The sequence below is a fragment of the Mytilus galloprovincialis genome, chromosome 2 (assembly GCF_965363235.1).
Source record: "Mytilus galloprovincialis chromosome 2, xbMytGall1.hap1.1, whole genome shotgun sequence".
Classification (NCBI taxonomy): domain Eukaryota; kingdom Metazoa; phylum Mollusca; class Bivalvia; order Mytilida; family Mytilidae; genus Mytilus; species Mytilus galloprovincialis.
Window position 1 is genome coordinate 74,070,371 of NC_134839.1, and position 21,302 is coordinate 74,091,672.

The 21,302-nt window shown below is 33.6% G+C and overlaps 2 protein-coding genes across 2 annotated transcripts in view; both read right to left on the reverse strand.

Annotated features, from left to right (window-relative positions):
* The window catches only part of LOC143064363 (chitin synthase chs-2-like), an 82,007-nt gene that overhangs the window by 29,339 nt on the left and 31,366 nt on the right, over positions 1 to 21,302 (reverse strand). The window contains exons 14-21 of the mRNA XM_076237137.1: positions 21,176 to 21,248; positions 20,284 to 20,339; positions 19,408 to 19,557; positions 4,987 to 5,110; positions 2,521 to 2,751; positions 1,184 to 1,566; positions 680 to 884; positions 168 to 326 (exon numbers count right to left, since the gene is read on the reverse strand). Of these exons, the coding sequence (XP_076093252.1) occupies positions 168 to 326; positions 680 to 884; positions 1,184 to 1,566; positions 2,521 to 2,751; positions 4,987 to 5,110; positions 19,408 to 19,557; positions 20,284 to 20,339; positions 21,176 to 21,248 (1,381 nt within the window). The remainder of the gene's footprint in view (positions 1 to 167; positions 327 to 679; positions 885 to 1,183; positions 1,567 to 2,520; positions 2,752 to 4,986; positions 5,111 to 19,407; positions 19,558 to 20,283; positions 20,340 to 21,175; positions 21,249 to 21,302) is intronic.
* LOC143064364 (uncharacterized) lies at positions 14,069 to 18,601 on the reverse strand. Its single transcript, XM_076237138.1, has one exon. It carries the CDS (start codon positions 16,267 to 16,269, stop codon positions 15,079 to 15,081), a length of 1,191 nt encoding a protein of 396 aa, XP_076093253.1. The 5' UTR covers positions 16,270 to 18,601; the 3' UTR covers positions 14,069 to 15,078.

Sequence of the window (21,302 nt, forward strand, 5' to 3'; positions counted from 1 at the left end):
ATCCACAGAAGTATAAGTTGAACAAACGGATAGACAAGAATGTTGCAATACAGCCTTAAATTCTTATGATGGGTTATATTAACTCCTATAGGTGTTATATACCCCCTTTAAGTGAAAGTTAGGAAATACCTTTGAGACAGATTTCCTTTAAAGTATTGACAGCTTACCATAATGATAGTACCCTTGCTTGGGACAGCAAGATTTCCAAACAATGTCTTCAAGATACTGAATACCAATGTCAGTACATATGGTATACATATAGCTAAAATCAGCAACAAATATCTGGCATTGTTATATAACTTTTCTTTCTCCACAAATTCCCCACTCTACAAAAAAGTATAACAGTAAATATTAAAACAGATCAATCATCTGTCTTTAATTGTAGAAAAAAATGATGGTAAATATTGAAGCCCTTTTTCTTTTCCACTGATATTTGATAATTTTACATTTCTACAACTTTGTCTTCTTTTAAAGAACTGCAAATATATGACTTTTTATGTAGGTCAGAAACTTATAATATACAATTAAGCTGCAAGTATTCCAAGAAAGAAGAAAATAGAAAGTGGTGATGTACAGGGATTGTAAAAGCCTGACTACTGAAAAAAAAGAAAAAAAAAGAGAGAAGTTTCTAGAAAATCAATGGTTCAGTTTTGGACTTTGACTTTAAGAAACTAATTACCTCCATAAAACTGTTTGCGTTAGTAATATTTCTATCCTGGCTTTTAACAAGTAACATAAGACTAATTTTCTGAAAGACCAGGGATGCAAACATCACCAGGAACAGTAAACCATATGTGATCACTTTGATGAAACGTAAACTACCTCTCTCATGGACATCTTTTGACTTCTTCTCTCGTGGAATGTTAGCAAATATATCCCAAAATCTATAAAAGAAAAGAAGGGTTACAGATATTAATCGATGGATATATTCATTTATACAATCAAATTGAGATTTTCTTTCAAAATGTTTTTGCAACGAGGTTTTCATGGTATACCAAAATTCTTTGAAATAACTGTATGTAATGACTGAATTATATGTTTAGGTAAGTTGAACAAATTGTTTAGTCAATAGCAACAAATAAGGGATATTTTACCTCACTAACTTTTTCACATGTGTCTCTTACAAATAATTCTTTCATTGAATTTAACTTCAATGATGACATAGAAGTTCAGTTTAACTTACGCTTTTGATTCTTTCTTCTTTTCTGGTTCTGTGGGATGTTTTTTTCTAGGGGGTGGACTCCTTGTTGGTGGAGGTGGGGCCTTTCCTTTAGTTGATGATCCTGCTCCACCTGCTCCCCTGTTTTTAGACTGAGATGGATCACCATAAGGTTCTTTGACACCAGTTAGATGATTGATATCAAATTCAGTCCGATGTGAGTCACTATAATCTGATGGACTTGGAATAGACTTTGTTCCTCCATCAGGTTTTCTCGTACGAGACAAACCAGCAAATGGAACATGTCCAGAAGATGAAGTATCTGAGCTAGAAGATCCTTGAGTAGAACTTATTGATTGTCCAAGTGTAGTACTTGTTGTTGAACCAATAGACGCAGAAATGTTCCTCTGAAATAATCAGTATTCATTTCAAGACAATAGTTTCAATATTTTTGCTTATTTCTGTTATTCTCAGTTTAAAAACTGAATTCATAAATTATTGCAAGGTTTTCATTAAAGTGAAATGTAAAATTGAGAAAGTTTAATGTAAATCATTGTGCCCTACTTCATTATCACAATAATAAAAACTTTTATTGCGGTATCTGTATGGAGCCTTTCTGGAAAACTTGCAATAACTAAACTCTCATTTTTGCACATTTTTCTAAAATCACAATAATAAATCAGTCACTATAAACTAGAAGTCTGAAGCCTTAGGCTTGTAAACTTGCTGTTGGGCCTGTGAAATGAGTCTAACCGGCCTATAGAATTTAAACAAAAAATTCTGAAAAATGGGGTGTGGGCCTTTGGTTCATAAAGTATACTGTAGAATACTGATGAAGATGTCAACTTACAATATTATTAATTTATAGTATACACACAAATATCCAATTGATATTTTCACGTATTCTATAAGAATATGAATGAGAAACTCATATCAATAAAATAGCAATAAAAATTGTTTTCAAAATACAACATTTCCATTTTTTTGTTTCTGGAGCTTTCGATTAAAGTGATTTAGGTGGTATTTTAGCAAAAAGTTAATTAGTTAATCTTAATTTCAATCTCAGGAACATTATTTCATTAACTAGCCAATTGAATTAATTCTTGTCATATACTGTGGATTCAAAATTAATATTCGTTAGATACCAATTTTCAGGGATTTTGTGGACACAGCGGAACCATGAACTTAAAATGTCCATTAAATTTCAAATTTTCTATTGGAATGAATGCAGACTTTACCAAAACCATGAAATAAAATATCCACGATTTAGCCAGTTTTCCTCAAACCATGAAAATTAGTATCCACTAAAATAAATGAATCCACAGTTGTTCACCCTATATACATATAATAACTGAACAAACTTTAGTTTCAGCTTGTCGTCTGTCTTGTATTTCCTTTTCTGTGGCTTCTTTTTCCATATCACTTTGTAGTTGTGCTAATTTTTCATGACGCTGTTTGACCTTTAGTTCTTCAGCAGCTTTCTTCTTTAACCACATTTTATAGATACCAGTTGACATGGATCTCCTGGCTGATTGTTCTCTGATGTACAGAAATTTCTCCAAAAACATATAGGGTGCTTCTTTCATAAATATCTGTAATACAGTATTGGCATTAAACTTTCAAGTTTTATTTCCCGGTGTTCTAAAACTATATAATTTACAAAATTTGACACTGATTAACATATACCCAGCATTCCACATAATGGAAAACCTTACTATCTTATAAGCAGAATGGTGATTTATTTAAGAATTTACAAAATTTGTTTTATAAACCAGTTTTAAATCTTTTATTCTTTTTGTATAATTATGTCTCAGAATATGTTCCTCTATTCTTATCATTCAATAATTGTTAACAAGTGATTTCCCTTAGGAGACAGACACAGTGGGCTTTTATCAAAGTCAGAAATATCATCGAATTCACATTCAATAAAAATTATCAAATAGTCCGTACATGGAGATACTTAATGTGACGGTACCCAAATTGCACCTATTTTGACAGTTTTTTCACCTGCGTTTTTTTATGATAAAGACAAAAATTTCCATTCTGTGTTTATTTTGTAGCCATATCCTTCTTTATTATATAGGTACACTTATTTGATTTTTAATCCATATTGAGTCATAGAAAAATGGGTTTGAATCGACTTCCAAACTATCCATGATTCCGTAATGAGGAGTACCCAAATTGCATCAATGCTTGAATTCACATCATAAAAAAAATCCAAAAATAGATGTTTTGTTTTATTTTTTCAAATATTTAGAACAATTTGACATTAGTACAAGCTCACTATTCATCTTTTTAAAAATGGATGTTTGTAACATATTTTTTTGGTTCATTTTTAAAAGATGACTTTTTGTGAATGTGGCATAGCAGCGTTTTCATAAATTTTTCTTTTCCAGTGCAAGCTTCATCTGTTGATATAAATTGTGAACGTTAAGTATATATTTGAATATTCTCACCTATTTTGCAAGACGTGCATAATGTCAAATCAAAGCACTGTAAGCGCTGTAGGCAGTTAACCAAAAACCAAGGCAAACATAATTATGAAAACTGTGGCAATGTTGCTTCAATTTTTTTTAAAGATTTTTAAAAAAGAACAAACATTAAACATTCATATATCATGTATATTGTACATTTATGTTCATTTAATGAATTAGACATTAAGGCAAATAATTCATATTTTATCAAGGTTTTCAAAAGCAACACATATATCAAGTATATTTTTTTCATGATCATGAGTCTGCAGTGGTACAAGTTGGCAATGATTGCAGTTGTTCTAGTTGATAGTTAACGGCACGTATTTCAGCATTTATTGGATAGAACACAAATCTAGGGTGCTCGCATAAGGCAGCTTAACTGCCTAAAAATCCAAATACAAATTGTTTAGTCTCAAAGAATTTCTCAGCTGTTTATGTTCAATGGGTGCAATTTGTGTACATGACGTTATATATAAATGTGTTACACATATGATTATAACCTATTTTACCATAACAAGATAGATAAAAAATAACAATAGTATTGACTTTTAAAATGTTTACTCTTTCAAACAAAAGGTATTGAACATTCATTATTCTGTAGTTTAAGAGGAGTTAAACATGATGATCAAACAATTACAGAAAAACAAAGGGAACAAGAATGTGTCCCAAGTACACGGATGCCCCATCCGCACTATCATTTTCTATGTTCAATGGACCGTGCAAATGGGGGGAAATCTCTAATTTGGCATTAAAATTAGAAAGATTATATCATAAAGAACATGTGTACTTCAACTTCATTACAAACTACCTCGACCGAAAACTTTACCTTGGACCAAAAACTTTAACCTGAAGCGGGACAGATAGATGCACAAACCAGAAAGCATAATATCCATAAATTGGGCATAAAAACTGATGAAATATACTAGGTTAAGTCATTTCAATTGATATTTAATAGTGTCTTTTTATGTTGTGATGTCACATTCAATTTAAGGTGAAGTTTGGTGCCTGTTAAATCATTAACATGCACTGCATTATTTTGCACCTGTTCTAAGTCAGGAACCTGTTATTTAGTGGTTGTTGTTTGTTGATGTGGTTCATAATTGTTTCTCATTTATTGTTTTTTTTTATATAGATTAGACTATTGACTTTCCTGTTTAAATGGTTTTACACTTGTCATTTTGGAGTCCTTTATAGCTTGCTGTTTGTTGTGAGCCCAGGCTCTGTGTTGAACACTGTACTTTGACCTATAATGGTTTACTTTTATAAATTGTGACTTGGATTGAGAGTTCTTCTCATTGGCACTCATATCACATCTTCTTAAATCTATTTGTGAAATGGTACATTAAGACATACCCTATGTTTTCCAATTCTGTATTCTGTTTTGAATCTATCTGGTAAAATCTTTTCCACCAGAGACTTTGTACCTTGACCATAGTCTGTGGTCTTCCTGGAAAAATCTGGGTGAAGAGCACTATACCTGTAAAGAGAGAAATACATATTTCATGCTTATGTCAGATATATATTCCATATAAAATATCATAAATCCAGTTAAAAACAAGAGTGCACACGCTGAAATGTCTCGCCTTCTATACTAATCATTGATATTATGTTGATAGTCCTAAGTATAAAGCTAAGCTTTAATACAACTGTCACATAAACTTAACATGAACCAAGATAACTAAACAAAGACCAATGAACCTTGAAAATGAGGTCAAGGTCAGATGAACCATGCCAGGCAGACATGTACAGCTAACAATGCTTCTATACAACATATATATAGTTGACCTATTACTTATAGTTTAAGAAAAATAGACCAAAACACAACCAGGTGCTCCGCAGGGCGCAGCTTTATACGACCGCAGAGGTCGAACCCTGAACAGTTGGGGCAAGTATGGACAAAACATTCAAGCGTGATACAGCTCTGAATTTGGATTGTGATCAAATTTTTGACATTACATGGTTTTTTTTACACAAAACAAATGTCAAGATTTTACAAATCAATTAAAGATTTCTTCTTCAAACTTATTTAAATCTAAAATTAAATAGTTGACACAGCATAGGTTTCTGACACAGAATGAATGTGGTCTAATGAACTTTTTTTGCCTTTGAGCAATTCACTATGCTGTTGAATATTAATCCTCTCAAAAAAATGTTTGAAGAAATTTTCTTTTTATTTATGAAATCTGAAATGAGAAAAATCCCCCCCCCCTTTTTTTTCACATCCCCGTTTCCCTTTTTCCAAAACTGATATCAATTCAAATTTCTAATGGAGTTTGCAACAATAACTTCTCTTTTAAATACATCATAAAATATTAAAATGTAAAATACAGTGCTTGTTATCACTGAATGGTAAAGATTGGTTGGTAGTAAAAGTGAATATACATTGTTTATTGTATAAAACAATAAAAAAAACTTCATCAGCAACATTTTATATTGGCAAATTTCCAATGAAGTTATTTACATAAAGTTATTGGCAAATAAAAATAGAAAATGACATCATAGTCATGTCTGGCAAATGTCCAACATACATTATCTAAAAACATTTTAGATAAGATAAGGAAAAAAAGCTTCATCAGCAACATTTTATATTGGCAAATTTTCAATGAAGTTATTTACATAAAGTTATTGGCAAATAAAAATAGAAAATGACATCATAGTCATGTCTGGCAAATTTCCAACATATATTATCAACTACTATTCTATACAAAGAAAGATAACTCCAATTGAAAATTAATTGCTATTGCACAATATTGTGCAATTAGATATTTCTTGCTATTGTGCAATACTGTGCAATTGAAAAATGCTATTGCACAATACTTGATATGGAATCCTGATTTGGACCAACTTGAAAACTGGGCCCATAATCAAAAATCAAAGTACATGTTTAGATAAAGCATATCAAATAAGCCCAAGAATTTGATTTTTGTTAAAATCAAACTTAGTTTAATTTTGGACCCTTTGGACCTTAATGTAGACCAATTTGAAAACTGGACCAAACATTAAGAATCTACAATACACAGTTAGATTTGGCATATCAAAGAACCCATTTATTCAATTTTTGATGAAATCAAACAAAGCTTAATTTTGGACCCCCATTTGGACCAACTTGAAAACTAGGCCAATAATTAAAAATCTAAGTACATTTTTAAATTCAGCATATCAAACAACCCCAAGGATTCAATTTTTGTTAAAATCAAACTAAGTTTAATTTTGGACCCTTTGGACCTTAATGTAGACCAATTTGAAAACGGGACCAAAAATTAAGAATCTACATACATAGTTAGATTCGGCATATCAAAGAACCCCAATTATTCAATTTTTGATGAAATCACACAAAGTTCAATTTTGGACCCTTTGGGCCCCTTATTCCTAAACTGTTGGGACCAAAACTCCCAAAATCAAACCCAACCTTCCTTTTATGGTCATAAACCTTGTGTTTAAATTTCATAGATTTCTATTTACTTATACTAAAGTTATGGTGCAAAAACAAAAAATAATGCTTATTTGGGCCCCTTTTTGGCCCCTAATTTATAAACTGTTGTGACCTCAACTCCAAAAATCAATCCCAACCTTCCTTTTGTGGTTATAAACCTTGTGTTTAAATTTCATTGATTTCTATTTACTTATACTAAAGATATTGTGCGAAAACCAAGAATAATGCTTATTTGGGCCCTTTTTTGGCCCTTAATTCCTAAACTGTTGGAACCAAAACTCCCAAAATCAATCCCAACCGTCCTTTTGTGGTCATAAACCTTGTGTCAAAATTTCATAGATTTCTATTCACTTAAACTAAAGTTATAGTGCGAAAACCAAGAAAATGCTTATTTGGGCCCTTTTTGGCCCCTAATTCCTAAAATGTTGGGACCAAAACTCCCAAAATCAATCCCAACCTTCCTTTTGTGGTCATAAACCTTGTGTTAAAATTTCATTGATTTCTATTAACTTTTACTAAAGTTAGAGTGCGAAAAACTAAAAGTATTAGGACGACGACGACGACGATGACGCCAACGTGATAGCAATATACGACCAAAAAATTTAAATTTTTGCGGTCGTATAAAAACTAAACAATGTGCAATGAACCGTGAAAATGAGGTCACGGTCAAATAAAACCTGCGCAACTGACATAAAGATCATAAAATATTTCCATACACCAAATATAGATGACCTATGGCATATAGTATTAGATAAAAAGACCAAAACTCAAAAACTTAACTTTGACCACTGAACCATGAAAATGAGGTCAAGGTCACATGACGTCTGCCCGCTAGATAGGTACACCTTACAATCATTCCATACAACATATATAGTAGACCTATTGCATATAGTCAGGGGTGTGGAAATGCTATGCCCGACTCGCCCGACTCGTACATTTGAACAACCGGACAAGTAACTATTTTTGTCTTGGTTGCCCGTGGACAAGTAAAAAAATATACAAGACAAAGTTCAAATCCAACAAAAACATTAAATTAATTTCAAAACGTATAAAGATGTTTAATTTATGTAAAAGAAACCAATGTTCAGTAAGTAAAAACATCAATGTTCATAACGATAAATGTTACATGATGCCGGAAATAGACTGATTACCAAAATAAATAAAAATAAGCATGCGAACCCGAGTCGCGTAACATTGCATTGGCTTTGTCCATTGACCCGGGATCGTCGATTAGGTTTTATTCATCATTTACTGGAAGTGTCATTTATTTTAAAATTTTGTATCGAGATTCAGAATGATAAATACTTAATAAAAAGCTGGACAAGCAAGACAAAAAGAGTCATGAGTCGAGTAGAAAACCTTAAATGCAAATGGAGGACACAAAGCGAGAATTTTAGACATCGTGGATATATCAGATTGCTCCTGGCTATCTAGGGAAATTCGAAAAATAAATTATATTTTTGTCTTTTTTATAGATGAAAGGTCAACATTATTTGTTGTCAAAGTGGTGAATAGAAGGGATACCTTAATATCTTTCATTGCCCATCAAGACAATAATAAACTAGATATCATTGAGATGGGAGCCATCTCTGTGGGCCCCGCTGTCAATAACGTGGGGTAAATAAGTTGTATGGATAATCTGATATGAAGCATTATTTGAAGTTATTACATAGTCTCATGTGTGATTTTGATCTAAGATTTTAAGTTAAAACTGATAAATATTCTCATCTTACTTTCATAGTATAATAGTGATATGACTGCATGATGTGAACTCATTGATTACTACGTATACTCTAAGGTGACTTCTGGATATATGGATTGATGTTTGAACAATATGTTTAAAGGTGCTGCCCAATTGATATTTGTCACATATTTTTAGAATTATGCCTTCAATATATTATGACCCACCAAGTATAAAGTATGAAATATTAATGGTTCTCGAGAGGTAGAGCGGACACAATTTGTTAAGAACAATGAACAGATGGACAGACCGACAGACTGATCTTAGACCTAGGATGCATACATTATGACACATTCTCTTGTGTTGGTTAATATATATGTTAAGTTGAAAATGTTTGTCAGGTATAAAGTATGAAATAATAACAGCTGTCCTCTCAAAATATAATGTGGATCAAATTTGTTAGCGATGGACAGACCAACAGACAGACAGACCTTTGACCTAGGAAGTGGTACATATATCATGACACACCCTCTGGTGTTGGTTAAAATAGATGTCAAGTATAATATTTGAAATCATAACGGTTTTCAAGATATAGAGCGGACACAATCTTCACCACAGGACACAGGGTTGTCAACTGAAACCAAAGTTTTTTTGACGTTGACCTTTGACCTAGGAAGTTGTACATACATCATGACACGCCCTCTGGTGGTGGTTAAAATGTATGACAAGTATATACTTTGAAATCATAACGATTATCTAGATATGGAGCGGACACGATCTTCACCACAGGACACAGGATTGTCAACTCGAAACCAAAGTTTTTGACCTTGACCTTTGACCTAGGAAGTTGTACATACATCATGACACACCCTCTGGTGGTTGTTAAAATGGATGTCAAGTATAAACTTTGAAATCATAATGGTTATCTAGATATGGAGCGGACACGATCTTCACCACAGGACACGGGGTTGTCAACTGAAATCAAAGTTTTTGACCTTGACCTTTGACCTAGGAAGTTGTACATACAACATGACACACCCTCTGGTGTTGGTTAATAATCATGTTAAGTATTAAGTATGAAATCATAACGGTTCTCTAGATATGGAGCGGACACGAAAGTGTTACGGACGGACGGACGGACGGACGGACGGACGGACGGACGGACGGACGGACGGACGGACGGACGGACAGACTGATCACTATAGGGCGACCCGCCGTCGGCGGGGCCCTAATAATCAAGAAAAAACAAGTGTGTCAGTTGAGAGAAACTCAACATCAATAGCAAGTTTATCTATTATTTAGTTTACATTTCTTCAATCACTGTCCTCAAATTTAGTATATATATATATGTACCTACTGTCTACAATTTTTATTCAAAAACTGCTGCAAAATTGTCCTTTACATGTCATTTCATTGGTTGGTTTGTTAGGTTTGTGTGCAATTGATGTTAACCGATTTCCTACTTTTCTATTTTTTTACACATATAAACAAATGGATTTCATTTGTTTGTGATGCACAACAGTGCTAAGTAAGAATCATATATTAGCTAACAAGAAACACTTCAATATTTATTGAGATCATCAGGGCAAGTAATTTTTTTCCGGACAAGTAAAATTTTTAGTTTTACTTGCCCAGGGACAAGTGCTCACAACAAATATTTCCACACCCCTGATAGTAGTATAAAAACAGACCAAAACACAAAAATTTAACTATAACCACTGAACCATGAAAATGAGGTCAAGGTCAGATGACACCTGCCAGTTGGACATGTACACCTTACAGTCCTTCCATACACCAAATATACTAGCCCTATTGCTTGTAGTATCTGAGATATGGACTTGACCACCAAAACTTAACCTTGTTCACTGATCCATGAAATGAGGTCGAGGTCAAGTGAAAACTGTCTGACAGACATGAGAACCTTTCAAGGTACGCACATATCAAATATTGTTATCCTATTACTTATAATAAGAGAGAATTCAACATTACAAAAAATCTGACCTTTTTTTTCAAGTGGTCACTGAACTATGAAAATGAGGTCAAGGACATTGGACATGTGACTGACGGAAACCTCGTAACATGAGGCATCTATATACAAAGTATGAAGCATCCAGGTCTTCCACCTTCTAAAATATAAAGCTTTTAAGAAGTTAGCTAACACCGCCGCCGCCGCCGCCAGATCACTATCCCTATGTCGAGCTTTCTGCAACAAAAGTTGCAGGCTCGACAAAAAATGACGGAATAATACAAAATACCGTCTTAGAGCAGAAGTCAAGAAAGGTAAAAATAAAAATCAGATGTCTATACTTCAACATCCTTCAACTGTGTTATTTTAATTTGTATTGACTTCATACACATAAGTGATAAACACAGTACAGTAAATATAAAAAAGAAGATGTGGTCTGATTGCCAATGAGACAACTCTCTACAACAGACCAACTCTATTTAAATAAGTATAAATTGTTGCAGTATGTAAGAAATGACCATGCCCTGTCTGCAAATGTAAAGTATATTATTAGTAAAAGGCTAAGATTTTTTAAATTTTAGTTAATTTATATGTTCTTGAGTTAAGTCTGACGTCCTTATTCACTAATCAAGTACAGGATTTTATTCAGGGGCCAACTGAGGACCCTCATGGAGTAGGGATTTTCCCTCAACATTGAAGACCCATTGGTGGCTTTCTGCTGTTGTCTGCCCTTTGGTCATGTTCTTGTCTCTTTGACATATTCCCCATTTCCATTCTCAATTTTATTAGAACCTGCCATATATGCTACATAATATAAAGTTAACTTTGCTTTGTTAGGGTTCACTGGTTAAAATTCAATAATGGCATTTCATTTTTTTGACACCATAACAGCATTAAAAAAAACCAAGCATGTCTAATGCACAATGTGATGACAAACAGGCCTTTTTAAAAAGAATGTAAATACTGGTATTGGTGAAAATATTATATACAATAAGAGAAACCAAATCTACTGGTTTATTATGTAGTTGCAATATATCTTCATTCTTAACAATAGATATATTAGAATCCTTCTGCAATCCTATATAAACAAGGAATTATTTGAATCTGGAATAATTTTGAATTCTGAAAAATTGATTACAAATGAATAATGAAAACTAACCCAACTAAATAGGGTTAGCCATGTGCGATGTACAATTGTGCTCCTCTGCTCATACTACAGTATAATCCATACCATAGCCAGGGGGGGGGGGGGGGGGTTCGAGGGGTATGAATCCCCCACCCCTTGAAAACAAATAAGCACTGTTTAAGTCAACATTCTGTTCGAATTGTGACTGTTAAAGTCAAGTTCGTGGGTCCAAATAACCCCTCCTTGGAAATTCCTGGCTACAGGCCTGTAATCTATATATAGATGTGAATACATGCATTTACCCTTATAGAGACTTAAAAAAAGTCAGAACTTTATGAATGAAATGATATGCTGTGATTATTAATATCACACAAATAAAGAAGAGAAGTATTTGAATTAATGTGACACATCAAAACTCAGAAATTATCCCTATTATCATAAAAAGACACTATGCCCCACTCTCACTCTCTATCAATTGTCAGTGAATTAGAAAAGCTAGGTCAAAACCAATATATGGCACATGTATCAAATTGTTCACATAGATCACCTGGGCCTACTTCGATTCGTCCAACTCGGGTTAATTCTAGTTGAAAGGTCAGTGCTAATGCGCATGTGCGCAACCGTTCCTAATCGAAGTCAAAACTCTTCCATCGAGTTGACTATTATAATGGAGGTGAAAAAATTGTTTTTTGCTAAGCATTAAAATAAAAAAAATTACATAGTGTTTCACAAAGAAAAGTCCTGATCCTGTTTGCTTTTAAAAAATAGTTTGTTAGTGAGTTAAAAAAAAATTGAAAACTTGAAAATCGTTCAAAGAAAAGCAATTAATTTCTATTTTATTTCTAACCACCAACAGCTGATAATAAACTCATCATAGATACGAGGGATAAAATTTAATATTTACGCCAGACGTGCGTTTTGTCTACAAAAGGCTCATCAGTGACGCTCGAATCAAAAATGTTATAAAAGATCAAATAAAGTTGAAGAGATTTGCCAAATATACACATGAACAATATTGGCTGATTCCAAAATACATGCAATAATAAATTCTCCTTGTCAGCCTTATTCTTCGGCTGTATTTTGTCAAATACCATTTCATTTGTATCACTTTTATTTGTTGCAACTACTTGACGCCATCTTAAAACTCGACTAAACCTGCCCCAACCCAGGGTTGATGTCGAGTTAACTCGGGTAGGTTCAAAAGGTCAAACGCGGGGGGTTCGGTTGTCAGTCAAGTAAACTTGATAGACTCTACTAACCCGAGTTGGACAAATCGAAGTAGGCCCTGCATTACCTTATTTGGATATGACAGATGGTCTAAATGACATAATCAAAGAGCTGAATAGCTCTAAGGGGAAGACGGCCCTTGTTTCTTTTTTTTTTTTTTTTTTGGGGGGGGGGTATCTTTTGATAGTCTTCATATAAAGAATGAAAAAAAGAACAGGGGGGAGAGGGGGGGTATCTTGATAGTCTTCATATAAACAATGAAAAAAAGAACAGCTAGAACATGTAGAAAGGTTGACAATATTGAAGTCAATTGTTGTTTAATCTAATTTTGTTTCCTTAGTTTAGGATTCTATTTGGACCAATGGAAGAGATCTGCATCTTCTAAATCTAAACATTCGATTAAAGTTGATAGTTATAATTATGTAAAATTCAACTGAATTCTGTCATTTAACAACAACTCAGATTTTTAATTATTTTCTTAAGAATTTAGTTAGTACTGAAAAATCCATACAGTTTTAAATTTCCATTGATAAAGTTCCCAGTTACAACTCTCATCTCAGGGATACAGGTACTAATAAAAAAAACAATATGATTGATGTAAACTGTGTGAAGCTTGTTTCCAGATCCAACATTTTGAAATATTTGTAAATTTCAAGAATTAATAGGTTTAAACTATAAAATGCAACTTTTAAAAATTTTTTTTTTTTTACCATTTCAATGATTTATTTGTTGGTACACACAATTTAGTTTTAATGGAAGACTACTAATCATATAATTAATCCACATTACTAGTCCCCCCCAATCCTCCCTATATATTGCGCCTTAATCTATTTAGGGACTATGTTGTGAATACTAAGATACTTTCCCTTTTGGGGCCCGAACCAAACGCTGAAAAGATACAGTGCAAATGAAGCATCTGTTTTACACTAATCAGAGATCAGTAAGGGGCCCAAGATATGTTAACCGGTTCTTAGTTAGAAGTATAAACTGAACAAACACAGGTTTGGGACAAAGAACCACAGTTTAATATTTTCTTTGCATATCAATAAAGCAATACATGTAAACATAATTACAAACAAAGCAAATTCCAGTTGAAAATCTGTGGTACTCCTAACACAAAGTACATAATAACTGTGAGTTCTTTTGAAAACATTACTACTCTACTTATTAACAATATATTTTAATAAACATGATAAAAGGCTGAAATGACAAAGCAATAAAGTTAAAACTATCCTCTAGGGAGCGGAGGGTGGGAATAAATAATTTCCCAGAAAATTAGAATGTCTGCTCCAAGCAAGCATTGCTTTCAGAATAATTATGTGCTTGTGCCTAAAACAAAAGCCCTGTTAATTAAGCGCTGATTGGTTAATTCAAATGCAGTGTTAATTTTGATTGGTTAATTAGGATAATCTCGAAAAGCAATTAGTAAACGAGATTTCACATGCAGCAGCAACTGGGAAACCCCCAAGCTGATTGGACCAAATAGCAGACAGGGATTCCCAATTAAAATTATATGTACCAGCATTGCACAAAAACGTATTGTGTATTAATAATCTATTTATACAAAATAGTTCCATTAATCCACATTACTAGTCCCCCCCAATCCTCCCTATATATTGCGCCTTAATCTATTTAGGGACTATGTTGTGAATACTAAGATACTTTCCCTTTTGGGGCCCGAACCAAACGCTGAAAAGATACAGTGCAAATGAAGCATCTGTTTTACACTAATCAGAGATCAGTAAGGGGCCCAAGATATGTTAACCGGTTCTTAGTTAGAAGTATAAACTGAACAAACACAGGTTTGGGACAAAGAACCACAGTTTAATATTTTCTTTGCATATCAATAAAGCAATACATGTAAACATAATTACAAACAAAGCAAATTCCAGTTGAAAATCTGTGGTACTCCAAAGTAAAACCCCAAACCTGTGTAAAGGTAGAAAGTAGGACATGCGTTAGAAAATGCTAAGACTGATCCCATAGAAAACTAAAGAAAAAAACTTGACCTGTCATGACTGTGTGCCTGTAAGCCTAAAGATGAGAAAGCGGAGAGAAAGACAGGACATGTGAGGAACAAGGTGATGCACATGCAAAGGGGTGGATAGGCATTCCTTCATAAAAAATTGACATAACTTTAATTCATGCAATCTGGAAATAGCATCCGCTAAAACATTTTGCTTCCCTGGTAAATGAATTAATGCGATCAGATGAAAATTATTAACAGCAGATAGCCAAAACAATTCACGCAAAAAGGACATCAAAAGTTTGTTCCTTGAGGTACACTTATTGATACAGGCAACAGTTGATGCATTATCACAATAAATAAATACACGCCTATTTTGCCAGCACTTAGCCCAACGTTTGACTGCCAAAGCCACTGCAAGTGCTTCTTGCTCATTTATATGCAAAGTTTGCGCAAATGGGAAATCCTCTTTCCAATTGACATAAAACCAATCAGTACCAAAAAACCCACCTGCACCTGTATTGCAAGCATCTGTGTAAACTGAGGTGACAGGGTTAGTATTGAGTAAGATGGATTTCCCATTGAAAGTTGCCATAAAATTATACCACCAATGGATATCATGCAAAATATCGCCGCTTAAGCGCATTTTGTGCCTGTCATGCTTGAGCTGCATTATGCTGTCAATGATTCTCCGGAGAAAAACTCTCCCGCCGTGAACCACTGACGAAGCCCAGTTTAGCTTGCCCGCCAGGGACTGCAATTGTTTCTTAGAAACATGCTTGCGCTGCTGAAAACTTGCTAGTTCCCGCCTTAATTCATCAAGTTTTTTAATAGGTAATCTTAATTCCAATGTTGTGGAGTCTATCTCCACGCCTAAAAATACTAATTTCTGGCAAGGGTCAACAACCTTGGACCAACTAATAGAAAAACCTAACTTGCGCAGCAAGTAAATTAAAATTCTAAGTGCATGTGCACAGCGCTGCTTTGTTTTTTCGCAAATGAAAAAATCATCCAAATAAGCTATAATGGTAAAACCTCTGCGTGACATCATGCGCCGAATAGCCTGTGATAGCCTATGAAAAATACCTGGTGCAAGTTTTGAACCAAAGGGTAATTTTTTATCAATAAAGGTATGGGTCTGACCATCCGGAAAAGTCCACCGTAAACCAGTGACCTGTTGACTATGGGAACTAATGCTGACGGATCTATAAGCCGATTTTAAATCGACTTTGGCCATGAAACAATTTTTTGTGACTAATTTTGCTGCATCATCAACAGATTGAAACTTTTGTTTTTCTACATCCCCTGCAAAATCATTTACAGCAGATTCAAGTGGTCTGCTGCAGTCGTGAATTATCCTTACACCCCCATCAGATTTTGGAATAATACCTAAAGGGCTAATAATTTTAGGTGTGGACTTAGCAAACTCATAATTTCCATTTTCAATTTCAGTCAAAATCTGTTGATGAGCTTTGTTATATAAAGGACTTGAAGGATTAGCTGAAGGGTGATTTTTTGCCGAAATGTGTGATGAAGCCAAATTATCTTGAACAATGTCGAACCCATTTTTTATGCCTTGCAAAAGAAAATCTTTATCAACATCATTTTTTAGTTCATCATGCCAAACATTATACACCAAGTCACGCACAGGCTTTACCTTTATCCGTTTTTTGGATGGGCAAAGGCTTGGTGTTGGGCAACACAACCTTGAATTGAACAAATATGAACATAGCGACAGTTAGGAAATGAGCAACCTTTCCTACTGTTAAAACTTTTGCAAATTTCATTTCCTTCTACAGAGTGTGAAGTATACTTGGAATAGTCCTCTTGCTGTTTATTTGCATTCTGAAATATTGGACCAGATGCCTGAGATTTATTGTATACAGCTTTAGGTCGTAAGTAAACTGACTGCAAATGAGGAATGTCAGTACCCCATCTAAAAGTATGCTGCTTTTGAAGCCTACGATATTCTCTATCAAAAAAAAGTACTGACACAAACTCACATGAAGAAACTAACTGGTAAAATCTCATGGTATATGATAAATAATCGAGGATCGGTGTCTGTGCCAGTTCTCCAGTGCTGAGCAGCTTGTACATTATTGACAAGTTTGCCCTAGACCATTGACACAGAGACAGAGATTCAAGTTTTGGCCTTAATGGCCCAGACTTAAACACTAGTTGCCCCCCTGATGCATTGGAAATAAGACGTTCTTCAGGCATACTGGTCCCCCCTATATCATTACCAACAAAATCTATAATATCTAAATAATTAACTTTACTGTCTATGTTTGAATGTTTCAAATATATTTGCGGATCCTGCCAAGATAGAATAGAGTTAATGCCAGTGTTACCTAAATTGGTTACGGAATTGTCACTTTCATTCGAATTTCCCGCAATGTTCTGGTTTTGACGTCCATCCAATAAGCCAGAGGAATGTACATATTGTGTTTGCTGTCCGGTAAGCTGTTGCAATACAGCATTAACGTAAGCATCATCTGTGTTTGTTTGTATTCCGCCATCTTTAAGATGCTCATGGGCGCCGCCATCTTTGTTCACAGTACTTCCGTCGTCGCCATCTTGTAATGCGCATGCACCAGAATTTGATACTGCCGGAAGTCTAGAATTTGCCGCCATTCTCTCGCTGGGCGAAAAGTCTTTCTTAAATGTTTTTCCTACTGCTCGCAGTAATAACTTTCGTTGGCCTATCGGAATACTCGAGTTATCCAAATCTTCCTTCTCAATCAACGCAACGGCCTCCATGCTGTCAAATCCAAGTTCTAGCATTTCATTTGCGGTGGCTGTGTTTAGCTTCATCACTTCGGCCCATGCAATTACTTTATCGGACTGGTGATTGGTTCCCGTCCTAAATGTAATATCTTCGTCATCAGACATTATGGAAAGACAGTTTATTGAAATACAACAGTTTATAGCAATTATAAATCGTGCCGTTAAATTTTCTTGGAATACGAATTAATCCTGTTACGCCGGGTCGTCAGAAGCACAAAACTCGTAGCTATGGAATAAACCAGCCATCTCACGCTGCTGCAGATGAGATTCCACAATGAAACTTAAACAGACAAAGCCGATTCTGCTTCCTGATTGTATTTAATTTTGTCCATGTCGTAACATCAATTTTGACATTAAAAAACTAATTCGGAATGTTATTAATGCAAAATCACTTCGTATACGTTTCCTAAACGTTCACATATAATATGGTTAATTTCCACATTGAAAACTTAAATCCGTTCATGATTTTTATAAATAAATAATTTCCCAGAAAATTAGAATGTCTGCTCCAAGCAAGCATTGCTTTCAGAATAATTATGTGCTTGTGCCTAAAACAAAAGCCCTGTTAATTAAGCGCTGATTGGTTAATTCAAATGCAGTGTTAATTTTGATTGGTTAATTAGGATAATCTCGAAAAGCAATTAGTAAACGAGATTTCACATGCAGCAGCAACTGGGAAACCCCCAAGCTGATTGGACCAAATAGTAGACAGGGATTCCCAATTAAAATTATATGTACCAGCATTGCACAAAAACGTATTGTGTATTAATAATCTATTTATACAAAATAGTTCCCTAAATGTCACATTTTAAGTTTTATTTTAGAGGGTAATTACTCATCAATTGAGATGCTCCTGATTTGGAGGAAGATTCACAAAACAGAATTTTACAGAAAAAATTTAAAAAATAGTTTCTCTCCCCAATCTCTTGTATCTCCACGAACTTTGTTTACTTTGACAGTTGTTGACCTACAAATTAAAGTATTGCATGTTGATGTAAGTCTACAGTAAACATAATTATGTTAAAATTTAACACCAATTTATAACTAGTGCACGAACTCTGAGAATGATTTTAATAACCAGTGAAGGATATCCCTGCTTCTGTATAGTGTGGCATTCCAACAATGACGTCATTATAAAATATAATTTAGGTTGGATATATTTAGAATATTTCTTCATACTGATTTTTCCAGATTGTAAAAGAAACGTAATTAGTGTAAAGGAGAGCTCAAAATAGGATAATTTCGCTAGAAATAGAAGGGAAATGTGAAGAAAAGTGTTTAAAGTCAATCTATGTATAATTTTGTGTGTTTCCATCTCATCAATCTCAGTAAGATTTGTTGGGGGGTTTTCCACACTATAAAAACAAAATGAATGACTTGAAGGGATGTCACTCTGGTCAACCCCATAGGGGATTGACGGCTTGAAGCCGTCTATCCCCAAAAACACACTTGAAAACAGCATGTTCCTTCCTCATCTATCTTAGGAGGACATTTAAATATACCACTGAAAATCTTTTTAATACATGTTTTTTCATGCTTCAATACAAATGAGGCATCTCAAAGTAGTTGGTTTAAAAACAATAAGTACCGCTTGTAGAAATCACTGTGGGACTTCCTGACAGGATAACCTTGCTTCCTGATCTTAGCTACCTCAGTTATCCCATTATACAACAGCTGTTCCTTAACTCGAGAAGCATCAAAATTCTCTTTCATTTTCTTGTTGTTTGGCTTTATACATCTGTTCAAATATAAAAATTTAGCATACTCTCACTAAAAAAGTAAGCAATACATTTATTTGAAGAATTAAAATACAAATAATAAAGAAAATAGATGAAGGTATTTTGTCACTTTTTACATTGTGTTTGAATAATTTCAACCCTTTTCGGCACATCAGCAGTACAACAACTTACACAAACTTTTTTATAACCTTATGTTCACTATATTGATATGTAATTATTACTCTGATAGACATTTTACGGTATTTTCTTGTCTATATCATCCTATGATAGTCTTTTTAAACTCATTTTTACAATTTGTACTTAATTTGTGCTGTACACAAATTACACCCCTATCCCAGGTTATTGAAGGGTTTGTGTTTCTGAAAACATGTTAGAACATGCCACATTCTGTATGTGCTTTTCAAAGTCTAGTTCCTCTAATTCTGCTGTTATCATTTGATGTTCTTTATTGTTTTGTATATATATATATATATCAGGATGTTAGTTTTATTCTTTAAATTGTTTTGTATTTGCCATTTCAAAGCCTTTAATAGCTATGTGGGTTTTGTTTATCATTGAAGGCTACACAGCTACTTATACATCTTTTAATCTTAGACATCATTTTGTCTCTGGTGGAGAGTTGTCTCATTGGCAATCATACTTCAAAAGGAGCAAATAGTTTTGCAGATTATTCATTCACATTTAAGCATTTCTGATTTTACCAAAAAGTATATAATTATACTAACCTTACAAAATGGGCTTCTGCTTGTTTCATTTTTTCTAACAGTTTGTCCATAGAAGCCTATAAGAGTAGAAGTCATCATTTGATTAAATATTAAGTTTTATCAATTTCCGGAATTTGAATAAGAATATTTCATGGGATTTTTAAATTTGTAATAAGTCAAACTTTCAAAACCTCAGAAAATCATGAAAATAAGGGTCTTTAAGGTGATCTTCATTGAGTGATTACTTAAATTGTTTCGAAAGCCTTAGTGCTTATCATATTTCCATGGAAACAAAAAGCCTCTTTATTGAAAAAAAAATGATTAAATCACTTTAATTAATCTATTATATTTCAATTTATTAGCATTTATTTTGAATAAAGATAAAAAAAAAAAAAAAAAAAAAAAAAAAGTTATATCTATTGTACATGTACAACTGAATCCCCTTTTTTACAATGAAAATGTTGTTCTTATACTGTTATTTATAGAACAACTAATAGAAAAATTCAAATTGAGAAAAAATTTCGCCAAGTAGCCAAACAGCACATTGATTCACGAGGGCATGGAGCGCATAAGTTAGTTATTTTCAATTATGGCCTTCATGAAAAGTGAATATCCAAAATTATTAAATTCAGGAAAGGTTATATATTTTCCTTCAGGTCTGTAGGACTGAGAAATTATAACCTTTTTGAGATTTGACAAAAACATCTCAACTACTCCTTTTGTTGTATGAAGTCAGAGGAGTGGATAAAAGATTTTATGAAACAATTGAAATTACTGGTGAAGTTATTCATTTCACTGGGAAGTTACAGTAATTCATTGCAAGCAATGTAATAATGTAGTATTTTGTTCATTTCAAGATTTTCAGCATTAAAATACCCTAAAAATACATTATATTATCTAACACTAATCTTACCCTAAAATATGAAATAACAGTGTTGTGTTTCTTGGTACTGTAACTTGGCACCACTCCTCTTGATTGACCATATCTGCTCAAATCAATAAAATATTAAATAAAAATATTAATGAAATAAACTTAATCA

Coding starts and splice junctions, on each gene's coding strand:
- LOC143064364 (XM_076237138.1), bottom strand. CDS start 16,269: ATGGCCAAAGTCGATTTAAAATCGGCTTATAGATCCGTCAGCATTAGT.